The 24,232-nt window shown below is 42.1% G+C and overlaps 1 protein-coding gene across 9 annotated transcripts in view; it reads right to left on the bottom strand.

The window, feature by feature from the left end:
• Positions 1–610: 610 nt before the first annotated feature.
• Positions 611–24,232, bottom strand: part of USF3 (upstream transcription factor family member 3) — a 35,993-nt gene continuing 12,371 nt past the window's right edge. For 3 of the 9 annotated variants that reach the window (XM_051780326.1, XM_051780329.1, XM_051780328.1), the window contains exons 2-8: positions 23,275–23,347; positions 22,166–22,296; positions 21,244–21,308; positions 19,297–19,325; positions 16,968–17,050; positions 15,470–15,566; positions 611–14,407 (exon numbers count right to left, since the gene is read on the bottom strand). In XM_051780326.1, coding sequence (XP_051636286.1) covers positions 7,944–14,407; positions 15,470–15,566; positions 16,968–17,050; positions 19,297–19,325; positions 21,244–21,290 — 6,720 coding nt within the window. In that variant the 5' untranslated portion in view covers positions 21,291–21,308; positions 22,166–22,296; positions 23,275–23,347 and the 3' untranslated portion in view covers positions 611–7,943. Of the gene's footprint in view, positions 14,408–15,469; positions 15,567–16,967; positions 17,113–19,296; positions 19,326–21,243; positions 21,309–22,165; positions 22,297–23,270; positions 23,348–24,232 lie in introns of all 9 variants that reach the window. The other 6 variants (XM_051780323.1, XM_051780325.1, XM_051780324.1 and 3 more) reach the window with 4 other exon arrangements.

The raw sequence follows: 24,232 nt of genomic DNA, 5'->3' as shown, positions 1-24,232 counted from the left end.
AAGTAGCAAAATAGAAGGTCCTCTGTTTTAATACTAAACTTTAATTAAAAAAAACCACTAAGGCCTTTCGTACAGGCATCTTCCGTGTCTGTGAGAATTTTGATCTTTACAAGCAAGTTTTTCTGGAGCCCCTGAAGACAATTGTTTCATAGTATTTCTGTCAACTTCTGTTGCAGCCTCCCAAAAACACCTTTACTTTACCTTGCAACATCTCTGTACTGCTCTCATACAAACCACATCCTTTAGCTTCAAACTGTGACAAAAGTACTGTCTTAGAGCACTTCAAAACCAATGCAGCAGGCTGTGATGAGAAGCATTATATAAAGCCAAAGCTGTATCTCAACTCAGTAAGCACTGTCACCTGGGCAAGGACAGCACCTGCCATGCACTATTTTGATACTTCATTATCAGTATGTTTCTTCTGAATTGTGTAGTTTTATAACTCCAAATAATGCAGTGCATAACTCTGGTCTATGCAGAGAATATACATCACTGGAAAACTGTAACTGTAAATTCCCAAAACTTTTATTTTTGCCTCTCTTGAAGAGTGAATGGCATGACTTTCCATGTGGAAAGAAGCTGTATCAACAAGAACACAGTATCCAAAGAGTGTTTTTCTCTTTTTTTTAATAAAATACTATTATGTTCATATCTATACAAATAATTATTACAACTATTAAACAAAGTATTACATTTAACAATAGAAATCTCAGAGCTCTGAACAAGATCATGGTTTGGGATATTTACACCTGAATGTAACACATTTGTTTGTAAAAAGATGTCAAAATAAACAGAGTAAGATCTTATTTACAATTGGAAGATGATGTTCCTGTTCATTCATTATAGATTTCTACTGCAGAGTTCCTTTTTTCCATTACAAAATAGTAAGGACTTTCCACTGGGACTGTATCCAAGTCATTTACAGCTGTATAAAACAGAAGCACAGCAGAAAACTCTGGACTGAATATAAATAATTTACACGGTGGAGGGCAACAGCATCTTTGATTAATCTCCTGTGGCAAAATCCGTATTTGCTTCCCTTCTCACAGTGAGCAGGCAGGAACAGGGCCCAACCCACCATGAGCTCCACTGTTTCACACTTGTGATTGCTGGAACAGCAGCACATATTGCAAACTTGGAAACCTGCTTGTAAAGATAATTTTGGTGTGGCAGAAAGAAATGCCTTTTTTTTTTTTAAATTTATCTCATAAAAACTGGTATCAGTATGTAATAAATGGCTTTTGTGTAACTAAGCAGAGTTTGTTTGCAGAGAGAATATGAATTTGTATTGTCATGACCAAAAAACTCCACTGCATCTTTCACCAGTTCATAGAGTAACTTGCTCTCAGTGTAACTAGTGGCAATAAAGTGTTGGTGCTCTGAGGTTTTAGATTTACTTGGTATTGCAGAGGCAGTAGAAGTTGAAAACACCCTCACACGCAAACCTGTCTCTGCACTGGCACTCTTGTCCATGAGACTGCTACCCATGCTGGATCATGGCAGCGGGAGAAAGGACCAGTGGTGGACAATAACAGGCCAGGTGATGATAAAGAGTGGAGCTCCTTATAGCACTGTATCAGAAAACAACCCAAATTTGACTGATTTGTTATAAATAGACTCAATGCTATTCTGTCTTGCCAGTTAAAGTGGGATCATTATTAAAGTGATGAGCATGAAACTTATTAGGGGAATGGCAAAAGCTGACTACACTCAGTCATCCAGAAACAGCATGAGTTTGTGACGGAGTCCTGGAACCAGGGCTGCACAAGTACCTCAGAATAACGTAAAAAGACAGCAGGAGACCAGAAGTAATGAAATGGCCCATTTTCTCCAGCAATGCCCTCTACCGTTGCCCTGCCACACAATCTGTTTCCTGCAACAGCACTACAGTCACCAACCACAGCAGCACCAGCGCAGCTTTAAAGTGCAGTAGGAAATCTGTGCAAAATTCAGGAGGCTCTGGACTAGCACAGTATTTATTTTTTTTCAGAGAGGTGCTCTTCCACCTGGGCAGCACCATAGTGACTGGAGCTGGGAGCAGGAGCTGGAAAATCCATTCCAGTAAGGCTCAGCCACCAGCTCAAATCACTTCAGTTCTCATTTCCCTTAGCTGTTCTTAAATGAGGTCTTTTCTCTCAATGAAAAGGTGTATAAATATTAATGCAGTATTAATACTATTTTATTGCCTGCTTTCAACTTAGCCGGTCTCTGTTCTTATTCCTAGGCTGCTTAAGGGATTGATCATGGACTACACTGACATACATGCAATCCAGCCCAGTACTATTTGTTGAAGTCATTTAGGCCAAGCTGAAAGCCACAGCCACACAATGCTTGTCAGCTGTGGCAATCTCACCCCAGAGGTAGTGCCCAACCTTTCCCTTCCACTGCCTATTTTGCTAAATTAAGCAATACTGAGTATTTTTCCTTCCTTCAAAGCCAAAACAAACCCCGTCTTAATATAAGTAACCTTCAAAAACATATTATGGAAGAGAAAATGGCATTCTCAGGCTAACAAATTGCAACTTTTCCAAGTATAGTCTTTTACAAATATATCTTGAAAACCAAGAGAACAGGTAATTCTTAGGAGAAAAAGGTAACTAACTGTTGTCATAGATGTTTGCTGAAGAACATGTATTTGCTTATCAAATTGTTATAACAAGTAAAACAAAATCATTCAATCTGCAAAACTTACAGAAGCTCTTTTTTCAAACTACTCTCCCAGGCACAGATTGAGGTAAAATGAGCCTCATCAACCCGATAGCTAAACACAACAGGTTCAAGGGTAGGAGAAAGGAAAAATAAAGAAGCAATTGTTTCCACTCCATGGTAAAGATGTTGCAATTGCTCCTCTTCCTGAGAGCAGAGCCCTGCGAAAGGAACTGAGCCACTGACCTGTCAGTGGCACAAACTGACCTTCCCAACTAAGTGCAAGAAGGCTGGTCGATATGGAATGGCAGGTGGGATTAATTTATGGTGACAAGGAAAAAACCCAAAGCAATTTAATAATTAAAATCTAACAGAAATTACTTAACATCTAATTCCCTCTCTTTTGATGTGAAATATCCAGTCCCTCCACTGTTCTTCCTGAAGGCAGAAGAGAATGAACAAGAGAAGCTGAAATGCACAGGCTGATCTCAAACCAGCGGACCAGGTCAGATTCAGCATTCAAAGCCCATCTTGGACAGGCAATTAGACCAAAAGACTGCACAACAGAGCCAATCTTTCTTTAATAAAGTTATCTAAAAGCCAGTCTGCAGTGCAAATACCAGAATTTGGACGAATGTGTCCATACAAAGCTCTCAGCGAGTGGTCTGCCTACCTTTCTCTTCACAGCAGCCTTCCTGATCCCACACCAGGGCCACAGGATCATTTAGCATCACTTATGGCATGTAAAAAGACTCACACAGGTATGTGGTTGAACTTCAACAGAAATTGCCATGTTCAAGGAGGGGAATGAAATATTTCTCCATCCTGGTCTCAGCAGGGTTCAGAAAAAGCCCTGAGAAGGATGACAAAGTGGTGTGGTGACTACACAGGAATCGCCATGCCCTGTCAACACTGCAAGGTACAATCCTCTGGAGAAGACCAAGGGTCACACAGTAGTTACTTTTGAGCCACACACCACAAAATTGTGCAGTTCCTGCAAAATGGCAATAGTCTTCATATGGTTGGAATGCCCATGCCGCGACTACCTGCACTACAGGTGAACAAGGGTGCTATTTTTGGTCGTCTTTGTAAACAGAAAAGGGTTGAAAGTTACTGACACAGTTACTGCTTCAGAAATGATGTACAGCATGAAAAAACCAAAACAAAACCACAGCTGACATATTCTATCATGAATACTCAGGATTGCATTTAACCTTGACACACCACCAGTAAAATTAATAGTGAAATCAACATAAAGGAATAAGAGAATAGAATAGTCCAACTGCCTGATCCCTTCAGGGCTGACTAGAAGTCAAAGCATGTTATTAAGGGCATTGTCCAAATGCCTCTTAAACAGCAATGGCTTGGGACATCGACCACCTCTCCAGGAAGCCTGTTCCACTGTCTGACCACCCTTCCTGATGTCCAGTCTGAACGTCCCTTGTTGCCCCTTTGAGTCATTCCCATGTGTCCTGTCAATAGATCCCAGGGAGAAGGGATCAGCACCTCCCTCTGTTCTCCTCAGGGAGCTGCACAGAGTGATAAGGATGAGCCTCAGTCTCTGTCTCTCCAGAGCAGACAAGCCCAGAGCCTTCAGCTGCTCCTCACAGGACACACCTGCCAGCCCTTCCACCAGCTTTGTGCTCCTTTGGATTCATTCCAGGACCTTCACACCCCTCTGAAATGGTGAAGCTCAGAACTGCACCCAGCACTCCATGTGAGGCCACGCCAACACTGAGCACAGTGGGATGTTCCCCTCCCTCTCACTGGCTGATGACGCCGTGTTTGATACTCCCCAGGATTTGCCAGGTTTTCCCTTGGGGCTGCCCAGGCACACTGCTGACTCACACTGAGCTGCTGCCCACCACCACCCCCAGGGCCCGCTCTGCAGGGCGCTCTCCAGCCACTCCTCTCCCTATTTATACTTGTGCCTGGTGTTACTTTGTCCCATGTGCAGAATCTGGCACTTGAACTTATTAAATGTCATCCCATTAGTCACAGTCCAAGGCTCCAATCTATTCAGATCCCTCTGCAAAGCATCTGTCAACAGCTCCTCTCAGTTTGGTATCATCAGCAAACCTGCCAATGGTGTGTTCAACTCCTACATCCAGATCAGTGATAAATACATTGGACAGGACTACCCCTGGAACTGAGCCCTTAGGAACACTGCTGGTGGCTGTTCATCAGCCAGATCTAGCGCCATTCACTACAGCCCTTTGAGCTCTGCCCTTCAGCCCGTTCTTCACCCAGCACACCATGAACCTGCTCATCCCACAGCTGGACAGCTTGTCCAGATGGATGCTGTGAGGGATGGTATCAAAAGCCTTGCTAAAATCCAGAAACATTCCATGCCCCACTTTCTGTTCACCCACTAAGCGGGTGACCTTATCATAAAAGGATATCAAATTGGCTGGATAGGACTTTCCCTTTGTGAACCCATGCTGACTGTGCCTGATGACTGCAATATTCTTTAAACTCGTTTCAACAGTACCCGGTATAATCTCCATAATTTTCCCAGGAACTACAGTTAGACTCACAGTCTGTACTTCCCTGGGTTCTTCCCTCATACCCTTTCTACACATTAGAATAAGGTTGGCTACCTTCCTGTCAGTAGGGACCTCCCCAGACCTTTGGTAGATGATCAAGTGGGGTCCTGCCATATGTCCTGATTGCTTCTTCAGTACTCTGGAATGAATCCTATCCAGCCAAATGGATCTGTGGACATTGAAGTGTTGCAACAGGTATAAGTTGATAAGGTCCTTCCAGTTTTCACAGATATGAAGTAATGTAGTTTTCTCAGCAGAGAAAACTAATGTGGTACTGTGCGAATGTTTGGAATGAGAAGGATTAGCATCTTTATATGAAAAGAAGCCAGGGCTTAATTTTTCACTAGTTTGTCTTGAAAGCCAAACCCACCACTGCACACACAATGCCATTTGAAGAGAGCAAGAATGGCGGGTTTGCCTCCCCCCTCAGAGTCCAGACAAACATGTAACACACAGTGTGGCTGCTGCTTTGATCCCCGTGTATTTATCATCCAGAAACCATGGAACCACTCACTGTTATGGAACTCATTTCACCAGTTGAGGCAGCCCCTTTGAGAGCTACTGCATTAAGGAAATCAATTTGATCAAGGGTCTCACCACAGAACACCCAGACCTGCAGTTGGCTTAGTCAGCTTGAGCCTGAGGACCGACTCATTCCTAACCTTCCTGCTCTCTGCACAGCCCAGTGGCTGCCACTCCATTGGTAACTACACTTAGGCAGAGATAAGCCGTGAACTGAAATAAATATGCAATCTATTATTTTTAAGAAACACAGAGAACTGATGCACCACTTAGATTTAGTGTCCTAAGATAAGCTCCATCTGAATTAAAAAGTGATTCCCAATCAGAATCAGAACCATTTTACTTCACCTTGCAGGAAAACATCAGACCACAGGTTACAAGAGCAGAGACACTGTTAGGACAGACTACAGACAAAGCCCAATTATTTTTCATGTCAAAGCCTCCTTACTTTTCTGGACCAGTGGAAAAGGGCTTAGCAAAAACAACATCTGGGAAGTCAATCTATGGAAAAATGTTTCGGGTCTGTCTTTGAGTGTCCTGTTCTTAAGAGATGGAGGAATATCTTCCTTTCCACCTTTCAAAGAAAAAAACCCCAAACCATAATAAAACAAAATCCCAGGGAGCCTGCGCCTCCCCATGCCCTCACCAGGGGCCTGTGACAGGTCCCAGGAGCAGCAAGACAATGTGCTGGTGGGCAACACACAAGCATTTCAAGCTTACCCTGCCCAGAGGAGAGGCCCTGGAGCAGGTTTTGTCACTCTACAGCTGGTAGGGGGAGGATTGCATACAAGGGAACCTGAAGTTACTATGTTATTTGAAGAATCAAACACAGAATGGTATTTCCAAGCACATAAAAATAAAAGACAAATATTTCTGCCTTGTTTGAAGAAAAAGCACAGTGCAGAGCCATTAAATAAATAAAATTTACCTAGCTCTTCCCTTTCCTTTAAAAGAAATGGGACTGAAATTTGTGAAAATACTGGAGACTCAGCCAGTGCACACACATTCACTCCATATCTCACACATGAACAAACACGTTGTCCTTCCTTGTGGTGCACAAATCCCAATGTCTTCCTGGTATGTTTCACTCTCAACACATCCATGTTCCTCCTTCAGCCACAATCACACAGGTTTAGATAAAAGGTGCATTCAAGTGCAGAGTACTGATAATAACTCGGGCTCGATCTGGTCAGCAATATCAAGTGAACACTGCCCCCAAGGATCCCCACTCATTTTGTGGGATGCCATAAGCTCAGTCCTCCTCCCATGTGCTGCCTGGTACAACAAAGGGCTGTCGGGCTGTCACTCACAGAAACCAGAAAGCTGGTGTTTGAGCATGGGCCAAAGAAAAGGAGAGGGGGAAAAAAAGAAAAGGACATTAAGAAGGTGCTAACCAAGGTACAGAACACACCCTGAGGTAACCTGCGGCAATGAACAATGAAATAGCAACAAACACAGCTGCTGTCTCTGCTGACTGCACTAGAAAGAGTCGTAAGCTACGTTAAAACATTGACTGAGTTCAGCAGTAACTGAAGCCACTGCTAAAACAGATCCAAGCAAATTCTTCTTAGAAATGGAAAGTTATAGGTTAAAGAGATCTGAATTTTCTAAAACAGTATTTTTAACTGCTGACCATGTGAACACATAGTAATTTTAACCAGGTAAAGTCAGCTTTAAATCAAGTGCATATGGCAAGCTTAAAACAGACAAAAGCTGCACAACAAATGCCTTTTTCAATTAACACTGGGTTAACACAGACTTGACTTGTGTTGAGGCTCCTGAAGATATTTTACAACAGAGAAACCCAAGCCATTTCAAGTTCCTCTGCAGTTTCAGGTAAACATATCAGAAACAAAATGACACCTGTAGCACTTGTTTCCTCTCTCCCGTACGGATGCTCTCACTCCTTTCTTTACATCCATGTATTACTGAGGGCGGCCCTTACCTTGGAACAATCGGACATCAAACTTGATTGTTGGAAAATCAACAACCAATATTTGCACAGCTCTTGATGTTGCATCCTTACTGTTTACTAGTAAGTAAGCATTGCTTTAGGCACTGGTGCTTTAGAGTTAGTAAGGTGGGTGGAAATACAACATGTATATAAATACAGAAAGTACCCATATACATACATTTAGGCAAATAAACAGTGATGCTATGAATGGTCTCCACTCTCTTCTTCTTAAATATATAAACAACACATCAGACTAGAAGTCAGTCTATTGGTTTTCATACAGCTGAGCTGCAGTCATGACCTAAAATATGGCTTATGTTGTGTGCAGGTCGGTTTGAGGACTGCTTGGAAGAATCTGAAGCAGATGTGTTTGCAATGGAAAGCAAAGGCGACATTGCTGAACCATCTGGAGGAAGAGCTGTGGCTATTTCTGGAAACAAAGACGTTAAGTTAAAATTGGATAAGTGCGACGTGTTGGTCATGTGCATTGGCGGCATATCTGGAAGCAAAGGAAAACTTGGCTGAGCAAAACCAACAGGCCTGGGAGGAGACAAAATGGATCCAAATCGATTGTTTAAACTTCCACTACTTGGCTTCTCTGTGCTTGGGTTAGGAAACATTTGATTGGGAAAGTAAGGGATAGAAATGTCATTGGAGAGGGTAGGGTGGGCAGGAGAGTAAGGTGGATAGAAGGACGGCAGTGTATTCTGAGGATCAACTGGGATTAGAGCTGGTGTTCGAGTGGCACTAGGTTGAGTGACTGGTGGGATGAAAGAGGCGTTGGCATTTATTGGTGGATTCATGCCACCCTCTGGAATAAAAGGGAATCCAAAATTCTGAGAGAGAGTATGTTGGTCAGGGGCTGTGTTATCGTTAGACACTTGAGGGCCATCAGACATAAATCGGACAATGCTTCCTCTTTTTTCTATTGCGGACTGCTGGCGCCCAAGGATCATACTGCCACTGGTGGACAGGGGAAGATGGGGAAGACTAGGGTCAAAAACATTTCCATGTCTTTGATTTCCAGATCGATTCCTTTCAGGTTGACGTATTTTAGAACCTCCATTGTCTTGCAGAGGATGTCTTGACCGTTGAGTAACTGAAGAATTTGGCTGACGAACAGAAGGCTGCCCTTGCTCACCATTTCCGTGAGAAACTGCAGGGTGAGGGTGAGTTGGCCTCACGACTCCATGCATGTTGCTAGAAACGGGCGTATTCATGTGGCTCTTAGTTCCATGACTGTCTGTCATCCTCATGGGATTGGACTTCTGCACAGAGATGTTTGGGCTTGTATTGCGACCCTGAATATCTCCCGAGGAAGAAGAACTCGAAAAAGGAATAGTCAAAGAACTGTTCCTTGTGTTAATTGCCCCGATAGACATGTCACAGCTTTCCCTACTCTGGCCATCACCGTCTCTTCGGATGTGGACGCTCTCTCGCGCTGGGGGACAGTTGTACTCTATTGTGGAGGAGGCGCCACACTGTGTGTTCCTTTGATGTTCTGGGATTGATCTTTGGCTTCCACTAACTTGATCTCCAAGGTGAGGGGCGAGCAAACTCTGCATGAAACTTTGGTGGCACGTGTTTTCGTTTTCCCTTGATGGCAGTGTATTCCCCGTTGGAATACCCTGTACTGGCTGGTAGGGCAGTCTCTTCTGTCTCTCTATGGAAGGCCCAGTATTTTGACCGATTCGGAACGCTTGCGACTGCATGCCCCTGAGGGATGACACAGAATTGCCAATTTCACTGTTTCTTGAAGCCTGAACATCGAAATTGCCCGTTGGTTGTTGATTGGGTCCAGAGGGCTTAAATGTTTGGCAATCAGAAAGACGCTGCACATCTGAGCCAACTGTGTGGTCAACAGATAAGCGGCCCTGCATATTATGAATTGCCAACCCCTTATTTCTAGAAACATCAAGATAACTTCTCATTTCAAGCTGGTCAGAAACCCTAGGGCCTTGAAGAGATATTCCTATTCTCTGCTCTGAATTAGAGGGCGTTTTCCCAATGAGGGCCTCAGCAGAGTAGCTGGAAACTCTGTTTCTTTCCTGCCTGTGAGGGGTGCATGCCATATCTGATGGTCTGGTTACGATGCTTGCCTGGGACACCATTTGCTGCTCTAAGCCCCTTGAGGTCATAAGTCTTTGCATCTGATTGTGCCCTGAAACATGTTCAGAAGCGGAACCTTGCTGCCTGCTGCTAACATCTTGTTGCTGCTGATGCATAATATCCTGATTTATATGGCTCTGGGGGTGGTTATGGTGGTTTCTGCTTGTTGCAGGATTTTCACAGTTCTTTTCAGGCTGGGAAGCTCCGAAGTGCTGCTGCATCTGCTGCTGCATTTGTTGGTGGTGAGGATGAGGCTGACCACCCTTTTGCCGTGTTTGATCACTTCCATGGTGTTTCTGCTGTAGGGAAAGCTGTGTGGCTTGTGTTCCCTGGATGAGATTCCTTTTCTTTTGCATCTGCACCTCCTGCTGTATTGTTCGCTGTTGGTGGACACTGTGGGGTTGAGAGTGGACTGAGTTTTCCCCGTGAGTGACGTGGTGCTGCAGCTGATACAAGTGGTGCCTCTCTCTTAACTGACCAGCCTGCTGTTGCTTTAAGTATGGGTGATTACTGTGAAGGTGAGAGATGCCTTGAGAAGGAACGTGTTGAATTGGCTGCAAGTGCTGCCCTGACTGGCCTGGCTGCTCTGAAATTGATGGCTGAGAACCACACTGAACCTCAGTTTGCCTCAAAGCTGGTGTTACAAAATTGCTATTGGATGGAAATAACCTATTGAGACCATCAGCGTGTCCTTGATTGCTTACTGACACCACCGAATTGGAAGAATTAGGAGGAATCTGACTGACCAGCATCTGTGTTTGATCAGCAATACTCTCTGGTGTCCGGTTCATCAATGCCATCCCCTCAAGCCTTATGGGTGCTGTCTGGCACTGCTTTTGCCTCTTTGCTGTAGAAAGCAGAAGGTCATCTTGAACGGCCCGCTTGGCTGAGTCTTTGCGACCTTCATGACTCTGATGCTTCAAGTGTGACTCCTGCAGCTGGGGAGCCTGCATGGTGCTTGCCCTAATGGCATTCAGTTGTTCCTGAGCATATTCACTCATCATAGCGGGTCCCGGAGACTGATTGATATATGTGCTAGATGGAAGGGAGAGGCTCACAGTTGCAGGGACACTTGCAGGCTCTGAAGGCTGGGATAAACTTGAGCAACTCACCAGGGGATGGACAATGCGACTCTGGTGTATTAGATTATTGACGCTTAGACTGGTTATGCTTGGTGTCTGGGAGGTGGAAATCTGCAAAGAAGGGTTCGATGTTTCCACACCTCCTACGGAGCAGCTTGGCTTTTCAACCTGCCTATCAACACTTGCTGGTGCTGTATCGTGAGCACCAAATTTGTTTGGTGCCGCTTCCAACGGCCCTGCATTGTTTTCTTTCACTGACTGAGGTTTAAAAGGCTGTTGCTCTCTCTCCAGCGGTGCAACCTCAGCTGACTTAGAGACAGCATCCCTCGTGTTAACCTGTATTCCTCCTCCACCTTTCTCAAGGTTTTCCTGGTCAAAAATAGCTCTGGCTGCAAGAGCTACAATGTCAGTCTGTTCTGAAAATGTGCAGCTGTTACAGGTACTGGTTGACGTGCTGCTTGTGACATCTTCTCTGGTGGTGTCTGGCAACATAGATGCAACTGAGAAGCCTCGACTGCTGCCAGAGCTGGTTGACATCGGGGAGTCTGCCTGCCTGCTAGCAATAAGGGAAGCACTGACTACTTCTGGATCAGAGATGCACGAGTGATGCTGGGAGAGAGTGTCACCTTCAGAGTTCATTAGCAAGAGTTCCTGCTTCTCGGGCAAATCACCATTTGATTCTGCTGATTTGGAGTTTTCCATAGGAAAATTAGAATGCTCGCCCTGAACAGTAAATGAAGAGGTTTTTTCCACAGCTGTTCTTTCTTTTGTGAGATCAGACAGCATTTTGGTCAGACCCTGTCCTTCTAACAAGTCTGCATCTTGCATTACCACTGAAGAATCCTGCTCAATGTTGCAAGATTCCGAAATCATTCCTGCCTTGGAACTTGCTGTGCTGCTCTGTGCTGCTGATGTCCCAGCAACCTGAGACTGTGTCACCTGTGCTTCACTACAAGAGGATGTTAAGGTGCTGGGGGGTTCACAAGGTTTGGGAGACTCCGACAAGGCAGAGACAGTTGGTGGGTGGTTCTGAGGTCCAGGTGCCTGCTGGCAAGGAGCAGCATCTTTGGGAGCCGAGGGGACAAGTGGCAGCTGCTCTGGCACCACGGACTCCAGTGGTGAAGAAGCAGGTGTCTCTGCTGAGCTCAGCTCGGGAACAGAGGGCATTTTCACTGCCTGTTCAGAGCTTGCAGTCTCTTTGGAATGAGAGTCAGAAATGCTGACACCACTCGATGCTGCCACACCGCTTGCCTGTGATGTAGTTACAGCTTGAGATACTGCTGGAGTGTTTTCAAGCAGCCCTTCACCATTTGAATGCTTTGCCACTGTTTCCACAGGAACACAGTCCACCTTCCCTGCATCTTTGCAAGGAACTGCTGGGCAAGACACTTTATTATTGACTGCTTGCTGTTTCTTCGTACTCGGCTTTTTGTTTGTCCTTTTTGATTTTGCACTGGATGGCAAGCCAGCAGATGGCTTTTTGGGGGAAGCATTTATTGAATTAGATGCACTGGTTAGTACTGAAACCTCTGCAGGCACTGAAGATGCCACAGAAGTTGGTAATGACACACAATTAACTGTGGCAATCTGGTTATTGATGGTTGCGGGATTGGTGGGGTGGCTGAGAGACAAGTGTAAGCAGCTCTGCCCAGCCATCTGCGATATGCTTTGATTGAGGTTGGCTAAAGCACCAAATGTATTGAGGGCAACATTGGTATTTGGGTCTTCGCTGGTGGTGGGTTGAATAATTTGCATAGGGGCTTGATTTGAAGCTCCAGATGAGGACATCACAGGCTGCAATGCAAAAAGCTGCCCATTTAATGAGATAGTCTGAGGATGCTGTTGACTGGACATTGTAACTGAAAATGTTTGCGTAGAGCTAGAAGATGGCAAAGAAGATGGTCTTGGTAATATATGGACAAGGTGTTTCCCTCCAAAAGTCTGTGGAAGAGAAGCATTTTGCATGGAGCTGCTAGAGTTCGCAACTGCAGTCGGCCCGTTTACAGGAACTCTTACAGAAGCAGAAGGCTGAGCAGAGAGGAGGGGAAGAGGATTCTGATTAGCAGCCTGTATAATTACAATTTGCTGACTAACATTTTGGCTGGGAACTTCTGCTCTCACAATCGGAGGGCACGGAGTGGGGTTTGGAGGCTGGAGAATGATGACATTCTGGTTAGCTGGTGCTCCTGTAACAGCTGACGCGACTGGCTGAGCCATCTGAATCACCTGCATAGCTGAATTTAATGGAAGGATATTTCCTGCAGCCTGAGTTTTAACCTGTGGCTGGCTGATTAAAGGCTGCATAGGTAAGGGTGGGCATGAGGGCAAGGTAACTACAATCTGTTCAGCTGCCTGGCCATCCCCAGGCAGAGAAGCATTCAAACTGATACTGGTAGTCAAAGGCCTGCTCTGAGCAGAAGACACAGTACCAGCACCATTAGCTGGCTCGTTTAGTAGTGCAGTCATTATACCAGATGGCGTTTGGCTTAGTGGCTGGACAGTATTTCCCGCCAGCTGCAAAGTGGTCCACGTGGTCTGCGTGTTTCCAGTTGAAGGCATCCGTGTAAGGCTACTCATATTTTTCAAGTCTGAAGTGCCAACACCTGAAGAGCCTGAAAAAGACCAGCAGTTCTCTAAGGGACTGGCAGCCAGAGTGCTTATTGCTGTCACAGCCTTATTAACTCCTTCTGCTGCAGAAGTCGCAGGCACTCCAGCACTGCTCACTACGTCTGTGCTTTTGAGGACATTTACAGAGGAAAAGCTATCTGCAGTAGACAGTCTCACAGGTGGCACACAAGCTGTGTCTGTGGCTGAAATGACACAGCTTTCCTGGAGGTCACTGGAATTGTTTGTATCTGAGCAAGTTGCATTCACCTGTTGAACTTGGGAGGCTTCCACAGAGGCACTGGAAGGAAGGCTGATTCCCTGCAGGAGCGTTTTCTTTGTTGGTTTGGTGACCTCCTCATTATTTTTACTTTTGGGGAGATTTTGATCATTCTGTGGTGCATTACTTGAAGAACACTGTAATTCCTGTTCTGTCCCAGACTGAGATGCACTCTGTGAGCTCGCAGCAGCACTGGTGAGCACACCTTGCTCACTCTCCGGAGTGGAAAGCTCAAGAATGTGCCCTGCTGGAGCTGTCTGAGCAGATGCCAGCGGAGAAACTGTAGGCTGAGACCATGGCTTATTTTCTGTGGGATAAATACCAGCAATCGTCACAGGAGTCACTATGTTGCAAGTTCTCTGAACTGGCACAACATTGGCTGTTTGCTTTTGTAAATTATGACCAACATTAAACGTTATTCCCTGGACAGGTGCTCCTTGGTTATTTCCATTGGGTTGACTCCCATTAGAATAGACAATGATGTTCTTTTGAACCTGATCACTGGGAATAACAACTGAGACCTTTGCATTTTTGAGATTTCCTTTCCAGTGGATTGTAGGGTCATCATACAGGCAAATATCATTTGCTTTCAGTAGTTCGATGTATCTCCCATTTTCCTTTTGCAGTTCATCCAACTGTTTCCGGAGTTTTTTTATCTCTTCAGCTACAAAACAGTGAGAGCACTCCATTACATCAGCAGCAGAACAAATAATGAAATAATGTTACCACATGACTTAGAGAGTAAATACTGTGTAGTAATGAAATAAATCGTTGAAATAAATTGAATAAGTTGTTAATAATGTATGCTCTCTTCAGATGGTTAACATAATTTAAGTGAAGACTCTTATCCTGATAAGCCTCTCTACTAAGTGGGAAAGCGAATGAACTTCACAGATTATTCCATTACCAATAGCAGGGTATGTCACATTACTTAGTTAGAAAAAACTTCAGGACTAACTCAGATGAAACTGAACACTAAACAAAATTATTTAATTGCTGAAGGAAAGACAAGCACATTAATATTTTTCTTTTCCCTACTCTTTTGCAAAGACGAACACTGTTTTTATTTAATTGGTAATGTCATGGCTTTCCAGGAGAATTAAGTTCCGTTACATCTAAAAATTATAAGCAAAATTTAATACAAGGCACTTGTGTAAATCCATAAAAACTGGCAACACACTTGGGAGAAGGCTCACCTAACTAGGAAAACCACCTAGGTTTTCCAAATCTAATTATATTAAAAAGACAAAAATAAACTATTTAGAATTCCATTCTACGGGTAGAAAATAAAAAATCACAAACCACAACATTAGCTTTGAGATTATTTCTGTCATACCTTCATCACTGTACTTTTACATATCTGTTCAAGAAGATTTTATATGATGCATTGTATTTTTAGGAAATGGGTCACTACAACTTCTACAGCTTTTGAAAGAAAACAAAAAAGCTCTGTGAACAGAGGAAAGTCCATGTTTTGGATGAAAAAAATCTAACAAAGTTTGTCAGAAATCATTCTGGTCACTACGGTAGCATAAACTGGGACAGGAGTTACTAGATGATGTCACATCACCTTGTTTCAAGATATTCTAAGCAGCTGTTATTTTTCCTGTATGTGCAAAATGTCTTGGGATTCCCGTTTGTTGATCCAGGCTTTGTTAGTCAGTACAGAAACACAGTGGAAGTGAGTGACAGAAGTTCTAGAGACTCCAGCAGCATCTGTACTTACCCTGTTCATTGTTCCCTCCATTTAATAGCAGCTCATCATTCTGTCTTTTCATTTCTGTTATGTACTTAAAGGCCTGATCCAGGATCATGTTCTTGCTCTTTAAAAGAAAACATACGTATAAAATTAGGAGAAAGGTCTAGAATTGGTAGATTCAATAATGATGAGACAGCATTTGCTCCAAGAGGTCTTTACTTTAAAAATGTGCTACCTTGAATGACTCTTTATGGTTGGGTAGGGTTTGTTTTGTTTTGGGGCTTTTTTGTTTGTTTTTGTTTTGGTTTGGGGTTTTTTTTTGGTCTTGTTTTGTTGGGTTTTTTTCTTTTTTTTTTTTTTTTAAGATGAACTACAGGTTTCATGAGTGACACTGACCCTAAAATGCTGTGAGTTTTTACAGAATAACATTTTCAGTGCTGGAGCTGACATTTTCTGATGCCCAAAGGTAGATACTATGGCCACAGAACCTGAACAGCCAGCAATCACTTCTTGCAGATCAGCCTAAAATTTGTGTTCACTAATAAATGCATATATCACATGAAATTTCCAGGATACTCTCTTGTAAATATTTTATTAGGAAAGAAACAAACATGGAACAACTACCCAGGGAGATATATGCATAATATTGAAAGTAATATACTGGAAAATATGGGAAGAGAAAATAACCCCTCCACCATCATCTTTTTATGAAACTATGCTTATTCTGCCTGCAAGGCCTTTGTTCACTCCTTAATTTCTTCTACTGTTCAGTAGGAACAGTCTCTGCTGGAGATAGCTTTGTCTTTGAAAAAGATGCTTCTGTGCATCAACCTCAAACCATTTTTCTTGCTTCATCTTTCACAAGGACAGTGTCTTAAATTACTACTATTATTTCAGTTTCTGAATTGCTTTCATCCCATTATATCAAAGATGACAAAAATAAGCATGCTTGGAATTCTATTGACATCTTATGACATTAAAGTGATCACCTGCAAAGGGCTGAGCAGGGATTGGAGAATGACCTGAAAAGAGATCTTGCTTGATCCATAGCTTTCACCACTCAGTCATCACACAGACTACATTCAGCAGCATCAGTGGAAACTGGCTTCCCAAACAGGAGTTGCACAATGTAACCAGCAACCCACTGACCTGATCTAACCCACTTCTGCCCAGCCTGTCACCCCTTCTACAGAGGAAATACTGCATTTATGAGTTGAGGAAAAACACATCCAGTCACACGTCCATCTCATACTGTTTTGTTCCTTCAGCAGTCATATACAACACTGCCAGATAAAACACTGAAAATCTGTGTAATTACATTAACACGGCCGTGCACTTGCAAAAAGGAATTCTATTACAAATAGGTTTTTTAATATAGCTAGTGAGTTTTTTGAGAATATTAATTCAGACAGTTTTACCTTCTTCATAGGACAAATGGCACAATATGTATTTATAATTCTACAGACAAAGAAACACTTGAGCATTTTACAGGAAAGCCTGTATGCACCTCTGGGTGGACACTCACCTGCTTAAGTGCTGGAGAGCAGGGAATGAGTTCTCCAATTCTGTTTATCCCAGCATTAATCTTCTTCTTTCGATGTCTCTCCACTAACCAAACATAATATGTACTGTGTCATCTGGCTGGGCAAGTCAGCACAACAGCAGCACAACTAGTACAATGTTAAGGGCTCATAAATACATTTTTTCATTGCACATTGAAACCTGTAGTAACTTGAGAGGAAAAAAATTCCACTAAAGTAAGCCTCAGTTAATTAATGCTCAGTGGAATTGAGAACTATAACATAAGCAGCAATATCTTTAAAAGGTGGGAACATTCTGGTCCCCTTCATGGAAAAGAAGAGTTACTGCAACTCAAAATTCAGGTTTTGGTACTGCTTTCTAACTGAGTTTCCTGCCACTTTTTTCACAAGTCAGATTGATTAAATTTAGGCATGCAGAAAGCATGTGAACCAAGATTATGGAAAGAATTAGTTTCAGGTTTGGGAAGAAAACCCATATCTCTTAAATACTGAAGTCGAGTTTAGCATAAAAGGAGAAATAACTTGGATTTTATTAGTCTTCAGTCTTAATTTTAAATTTATATTGATGGAGAAGCCAACATTAATCATAGCTGAAGCTCTAGGTATATGGACTACCAGTTACTCTACCTAGTTTGGAGAAGGCCAGAAAATGCTTCGTTTATAGTCATTTACCTCTTCACAAGGCCTGAACAGTGCCATAAAGTGTCTACACTATAAGTCTAGGAGTGTAGATACCTTTGGGTATGTTTTTTTCAGGTAGTATTAATCTTTGTTTTCTATCCGCCATAGTCAGCCTCTTCCAAATATAGTTCACTGTCAAGTAGATTTTTTTTTGGACTGAAATGTTTTCATGTTCTACATGAACTAAAACTATTAGATGTCTCTTCTCAAGAAAGCCAGAAAAAAGGTTCTGTTATGGCTTTGTCAAGATTCAAACCAATGTTCATTGTGCTGAACAAACCTTGTGGTTCATGCAGTTGGGCTACTCTTGGTGGAACACAGAAACCTGTCACTGTCACACAGTGACCTGCAGGTGACTGTATTTCATTTTGATTCCTTACAAAGGACATATTAACTTAATTTAAACAGTTTTATTCCAGTAGTCTGTCACTTCAGTTTACATTTCTCAAACAATTAAATTATTTTTTTTGTATTTCAGGACAGACTGATGGCGTTGACAGAGACAGGCCTAAATACACTAAACACAGCAAGACAAAGCCTCTTATGCAAGAAATCTACTGTATAAATTACAGCAGCTGTATAAACATTTGAACATATGATACCTGGGACCTAGTTATTATATGTCTTACTAATACATACAGACATCACAGTGTTTGTGAAGTGCTACTCTTCTGTTTTGATATTTGCCACACTCTACTCAGCTTGTCCAGATATTAATGACTAAGCAAGCTATATGGCTGGAGGGAACTGGTCCCCACATCTTGCAGAGTTCAGCCCAGTAAATAAAGATTTTGGAAAGCTATAGGCAAGTAAATCAGGAACTGAGAATTAGAATGAGGCCAGCAAACTCAGAAGTAAACTTGATAAGACTGTTTCCTGATACTTCTTAATTCTTAAGAAATTGGCCACACCCTGAGCACAGCCTGACAAGCACTATATTCCACAGCCTTTACATGGAAACTACTCAGTGTTTTTTCCAGTTGAGTTTGTGAAGAACACACAATAATGCTGTCTAGTGAAAGAACTGTGATCAGTTTCTTAGGATAAACCAGGCCCAAATCTGTCAGAGTCCTCCCCAGTCCCTCTTTCTGTTCATAGTCGTAAAAGATGCCGTTGTAGCTAAGCACTGACTAGTTGCTGCCTGAGGGATGTGACTCCTGCAACAGAGACAGCCCCCATTTGCACAAATTTTCTGGGATGTCAGCATCCAGGTCGGTGCCTTAGTGACAGGCTACAGGAATACTTCTAATCCAGGGAACCTGCAAAACTCTCAGGTCCGATACGTCTCTGTTTTGAGAGAGGTGGATATTAGTTGGCTGTCAATGCCAATGCATTTATTTTCCTTTAGAATTGAACACAACTGAAATTGTTTACTTTTAATTTACTAGCACTGGAATGCCAGAGGCATGGTCCTACCTTTAACCTTTTACTATGGAAAACAGCCAACTAGAAACAACCAAGAAGCCCTTCTGCACAGATATTCTACCCAAGGACCCTGAAAGGTGTTTGATAGGGTGTTTTTTTAAGTGTAGCTCCTCCTGTGGAGGAACCTTCTCCATGGAAAACACCTTTTACTAGTTCAAAACATCTGCGCTTATTCCCAGACCAAATAACAAAGTATAATGTTTCTACCTGCATTATGTGTCTCGCGGTTTTTCTTTCTGTGAAATATAAAGGGAAAACAATGATGTGAAACAGAAGGGAAAAAAGCTGCATATAAACAAATATTTACTATCTCCATTACAGCCAAAAATACTAAATATTATAGTCTGCTCTGTGAACAAGAAAATAGCAGAAGTCCAAATGATGTTCTTAGATGCTGATATTAAATAATTTCTAACAAAAATTCGTTCATGTTCAGACTTAATTTCAGTATAACAAGGCACAGCATAATATTCCATTTGATTATTAGTACATATTTATAGGCAAAGCTGGGTTTTTATGTTTCTGTTCAGCAACAACTGCTATACTAGGCAGTGTTCAATAAAGCCAAATATTAAAAAACTCAGTTCTGTTTCTGAGGAACAAGGTAGTTAAGTATTTGTTTGAAATGTTACTTCTACGTTCACTGGATCAATGTTTTTACATTACAGAAAACAGAAAGAAAATGTTACCATGCAAATTCATGTTTCTAGCCCTATTATCTTCAAACATCATACCTTCTGGTATCAAAAATGCTTCCTTTGTCAGAGAAACCAGAAATACTGTTCCTCAGCAGCTGTTCTTTACTGTCTCAAAATTCTGTCTAGGTATAATTTGGGCATGTGAGGGTTGTCTTTGGTTTCAGATGTCGACCTGAAGGTCACAATCACTGTGTAATACTTCAAATTGCTTTGCTGGAAGTCAATAAATCCCAAATGGGTATCCTACTTATATAAATCAGAAGTACTGCATACATGCAAATAAGATAAATACTTTCAGGAAGTGTAGTTAAGCAAAGCACCTATTTTCTGGAAAAAGAAACATTCCAGAAAAAGAAAATCATCTAGAAAATTTCTGTCCAGCAGCACACTCTCAGTCTAGATGTGTGCCAAAAGCAGAGATGCATCTTCTGCTCTCCTTTTTGACTGTCACAGTCCAGATATAACAAGGAATCTGAAGTGAGAATGCAAGATACATGTGGATGATGTGTGATTACTATGAGGCACGTATCCTTTTTATTTCAAGTAACTCACCAAAAGTAGAGGGCATCCAGAGTAATTTAGACAATGATTACAGGACAGTAGTGTTACTGCAGATGGTCAGACCTGGAGACATCCACTATGATGATCATATATACTAAATATGCACAAGAATATAAGGATTGAAGAGACCCAGCTGCCCTTTGATTCACATTACCAATACAGAATACAAAATGCTCTATTAGTGGGGTAAGAAAGAGTGACAAAATCCATAAAGACCGAAAAACTTTCTGTAGGACGAATCAGTGTTCTCTCTGAGCTTTTCCTAATCATAAATCATACTCTACATGGTCACCTAGCATAAGACGAACGTTGCATTTAACTGTGGACTGAAGCACTTCCCTACCAATCAGGTATTAATTAGATCAACATGCTACTAAAAGGAATGAAAACCAGGAAAAGTTGTAATAAGTGCCAAGTTACTTTGTTACCAATTTTGGTCATAGAGTTGCTGTACAACCTCAAGATGTATTTTGAGTTCCAGCAGAGGTTTGAGTGTAAGATCCAGATTCCACTGGGAGCTGAGGAAGAGATCTAAGTTACTCTGTCAAAGTGAGTATAGTTACCCCCTAATATCTACCAGGAGCCTCTGCAATAACACAGGCTGCACTCCAACCAGGGCGGCGACACACCAGAGTAGTCAGTGTAATAATCAGAGAATCTCTTTCTTCAGGTGACCCAGGTAGACAAGTCTTCTGCAAATAGTTTGGCATACACAGGGCAAGAGAGAAAGGGAGTTTTGCAGCCATAATTCCCAAACTTTTGGATCAACCCTAGTCAACCTTCAGAACTTCTTGTCAATACCCTTACTGCCAAACTTTCAGCTGGAAACTTCACAAGTGCAACATGATCTCAGACTACCAAACTACAAAACAGTCATTTTCCCCCAGAAACTCACCGATGTTGCTTCTTAGTAGGCGTCTCATTCTCTGTCATCTCTGGCATGGTTCTGGAGAAGAGAGCCTGAGGAAAATCATGAAAGGAATTAACAACTCCTGCACTCTTCTGAATTCTTAGCACATGACATTTGTAACATCACCTTGCTTTTCCCCACAAGAACAGGGCTGTCCTACAACGTACACAAAAGTCCATCACCCTGACTTAGAGGAGCTGATTTCATGAGCATTACAAATGAAGCATGTTACCTATCTGGGTGCTTTGTGAAACCTGTTCATGATGAACTGGTTTCCATTTCCTCAATTACTTTAAATATAAAACGAATTGTAATCCAAACCACTTTAAGGAAACAAGAAGGAAAATTAGAGTATATGATTGTTTTTTGAATGGGAAGAAGAACAGCTGAACTCTCATCAGCCCTTTCTAACTGAAAATGCTTTCAATTCCCAGTTCTAAATAAAGCATAAATGCTAAGCAAAATACAAGTTACAACGAGGACATTTTATTAACTACAAATTTAGAGTGCTATTAATGTAGCAAATTTGAAAACTTACTTGATATTGAATTACTGTACAACTTAAAATGGCCAAAATTGACACCCTACGTTCTCGGATATATAAAATTCAGTTAAAAATAAAGTTATGAAATAAAGTTACACATAACAGTTTAATAAGTTGCACCTAACTTGTCGTCAGCTTGAACACATCAGTAGCCTGTATTTAGACAAATAAAACACTATAAAAATAAACAAAAGATGAGACTGAGTAAATGACAAATGAATACATATCTACCAGAGAAATGAATTCTAGAAAGTAACATGAAGTGTACTGTAGATGACAAGAGGAAAAAAAAAAATCTGTTTTTTGATATAGCTGAGCTCCGTATTCAGTTTCACCATTCTGCTCATTCTCTCACCAACCAACCTGTTCTTGAAACTCTTCCCATGGGCCCTCAGCCTCCTTGTGGCTTCACCTCTCCCTGGCTCCTCCTTGAAAGCTCATCGGCTCGTTTTAACAGGCTTCATATCTTTAGGGTGTATTTTTGTTTGTTTGTACTGTAAGGAAGTGGGGGTGGTTTTTAATATAACTTTCAACACCAAGCAGTTCTTAATGTAAACTGAGCCTACCATTACTGACATCAAAAACAAACCCCAGAAATAATCTCCTTACAAACCAGAAAGCCCCAAAGCTCCCAAAGCACTGAAGCATATACACTTCACAAAGTGCTCTGTGCATACGCTGTGTGTATGTGTGTGTCAATAATCTGTATTGTACTAGAACTGCATTCAGATACTGCTTTCAAGTCTTTACACTCTAAAAGTCAGTTGGATGTAGTGCTCTCATTCAGTAAAGATTAACAGGAGGAGAAACATTAGGGCTGATGCTGTTTACCACTCTAATACTTCTTTAAGTACTTTCTCTATTCCTGTGAAGATATGGGAAATGTTGGCAAATCATAAAGCAAAGCAAATAGATCCTGCAAATAGATCCAGACTGGGGAACTCAAAGTGCCTGAAGTTTTCAGGAACCTAATTCAATTCCACCTATACAACAGTGTTCACACCATCACAAAACTGGACCCAATCATCTCAGTTACAGCATTATACTGCCCCACTGGATTTTACATACAGCCTACATACAGTCACCTCAGCCCTCCCTAGCCCATCAATGGAAGCACATCACTTTCTATTTACATGCCTCCACAGACTTTGCTTTCTCTATGCTCACCTACCATCCTCTGCATAAATGATGAAAACGCCTGACTGAGTTAACAGTCTTTTACTGTGGGAGAAAGCAGTGGTGCAACTTCAGCACTTTCTTGCGCTCTCTTATAAATTACCTTAATTAGCTCAATTCCCTAACAAATTTGTTTTCATTTATACATGGTAAAATTAATCCAGTAGGTATCTCAGGTCCTCCAAGTTAGTGAAAATTCACAACTCTGAAAGCCAGGGAAGCTAGTTTCCCATACAAGGCACCTACAACTTATTCCTCCTGTGTACAGCTGGTGACAGTCAGTAGTACTTACTCACTTGTTCTAGCTGCATTCGTTGTATCAGGTGATGAGGAAGGGGTTAGCTGGGAGAGTTTAGCAGATGTGAGATTCTGATTATAAAAACAAAAATAAAAAAAAAAAAATCTGGTTAGAGCCCAGGCATCTTTGATGCTGTTAGCAACCAGAGATGTTCACATGAACACTAAAAGACTGAGGTCAGCACACCTCGATTCAGCAGGGTTTTTCCAGTTGTGTCAAAGCAGCCCAGCAGAATTTATACCCATTAAGGCTACCAGAAAAGCCAGGAGCAGCTACCTGGTAACACTACACTCTCATGTATCCATCATTGAGACAATACCTTGTGTATCAGGTGAAATAGCTATTCAAGGGGGCAATTTTATTTAGTGTATGCTACGTACTGTTTCTATTTAGTGAGGATGTGAGCACAGAGTACACAGACATAGTTCTGGTACAACAAGGCTCACAAACATGCTTAGAAAAAGGAAGATGCTGGATTGCATCTTGTGGCAGTCATACCCCCTGTTTCTTGACTTCTGCACCATCTATACAGACAGAGTGATGTATCTGTTATTGTGCATCACCAGACTATGGCAAATATGTTGGAAATCAGAACAAAAAAATAAAGGAGGTCTTAGTTTTGGAAAACTTAGCATTTTTGAAAGAATAATGTATTCATCAAGCAACCATATTTTTTTAATGTTGCAAATTCATACAACTTGAGAACCAAATGACTATATCTGTATTACAATGTATTTAATATAGAAAACATTAATGTGATTAGATGGCCAGTTACCATGCAGGGCTACAGATAAAGCACAACTGTGTGAAGGTAAAGGGTGTAAAAAGCATCCACCCAAAAATACCCTCTTCCAGAACAGACACAGCTGCTCTGACTCCCCTTGCTTCTCCCTGCACAGTCCAGAACACATTCACAACTCCATCTTCCCCCTGCCCTGAGTCACAGCACCCACTTC

The sequence above is a fragment of the Manacus candei genome, unplaced genomic scaffold, assembly GCF_025592945.1.
Source record: "Manacus candei isolate 608988 ecotype Guabito, Panama unplaced genomic scaffold, ASM2559294v1 h1tg000014l, whole genome shotgun sequence".
Lineage (NCBI taxonomy): Eukaryota > Metazoa > Chordata > Aves > Passeriformes > Pipridae > Manacus > Manacus candei.
This window is presented reverse-complemented; position numbering and strand designations above follow the sequence as displayed.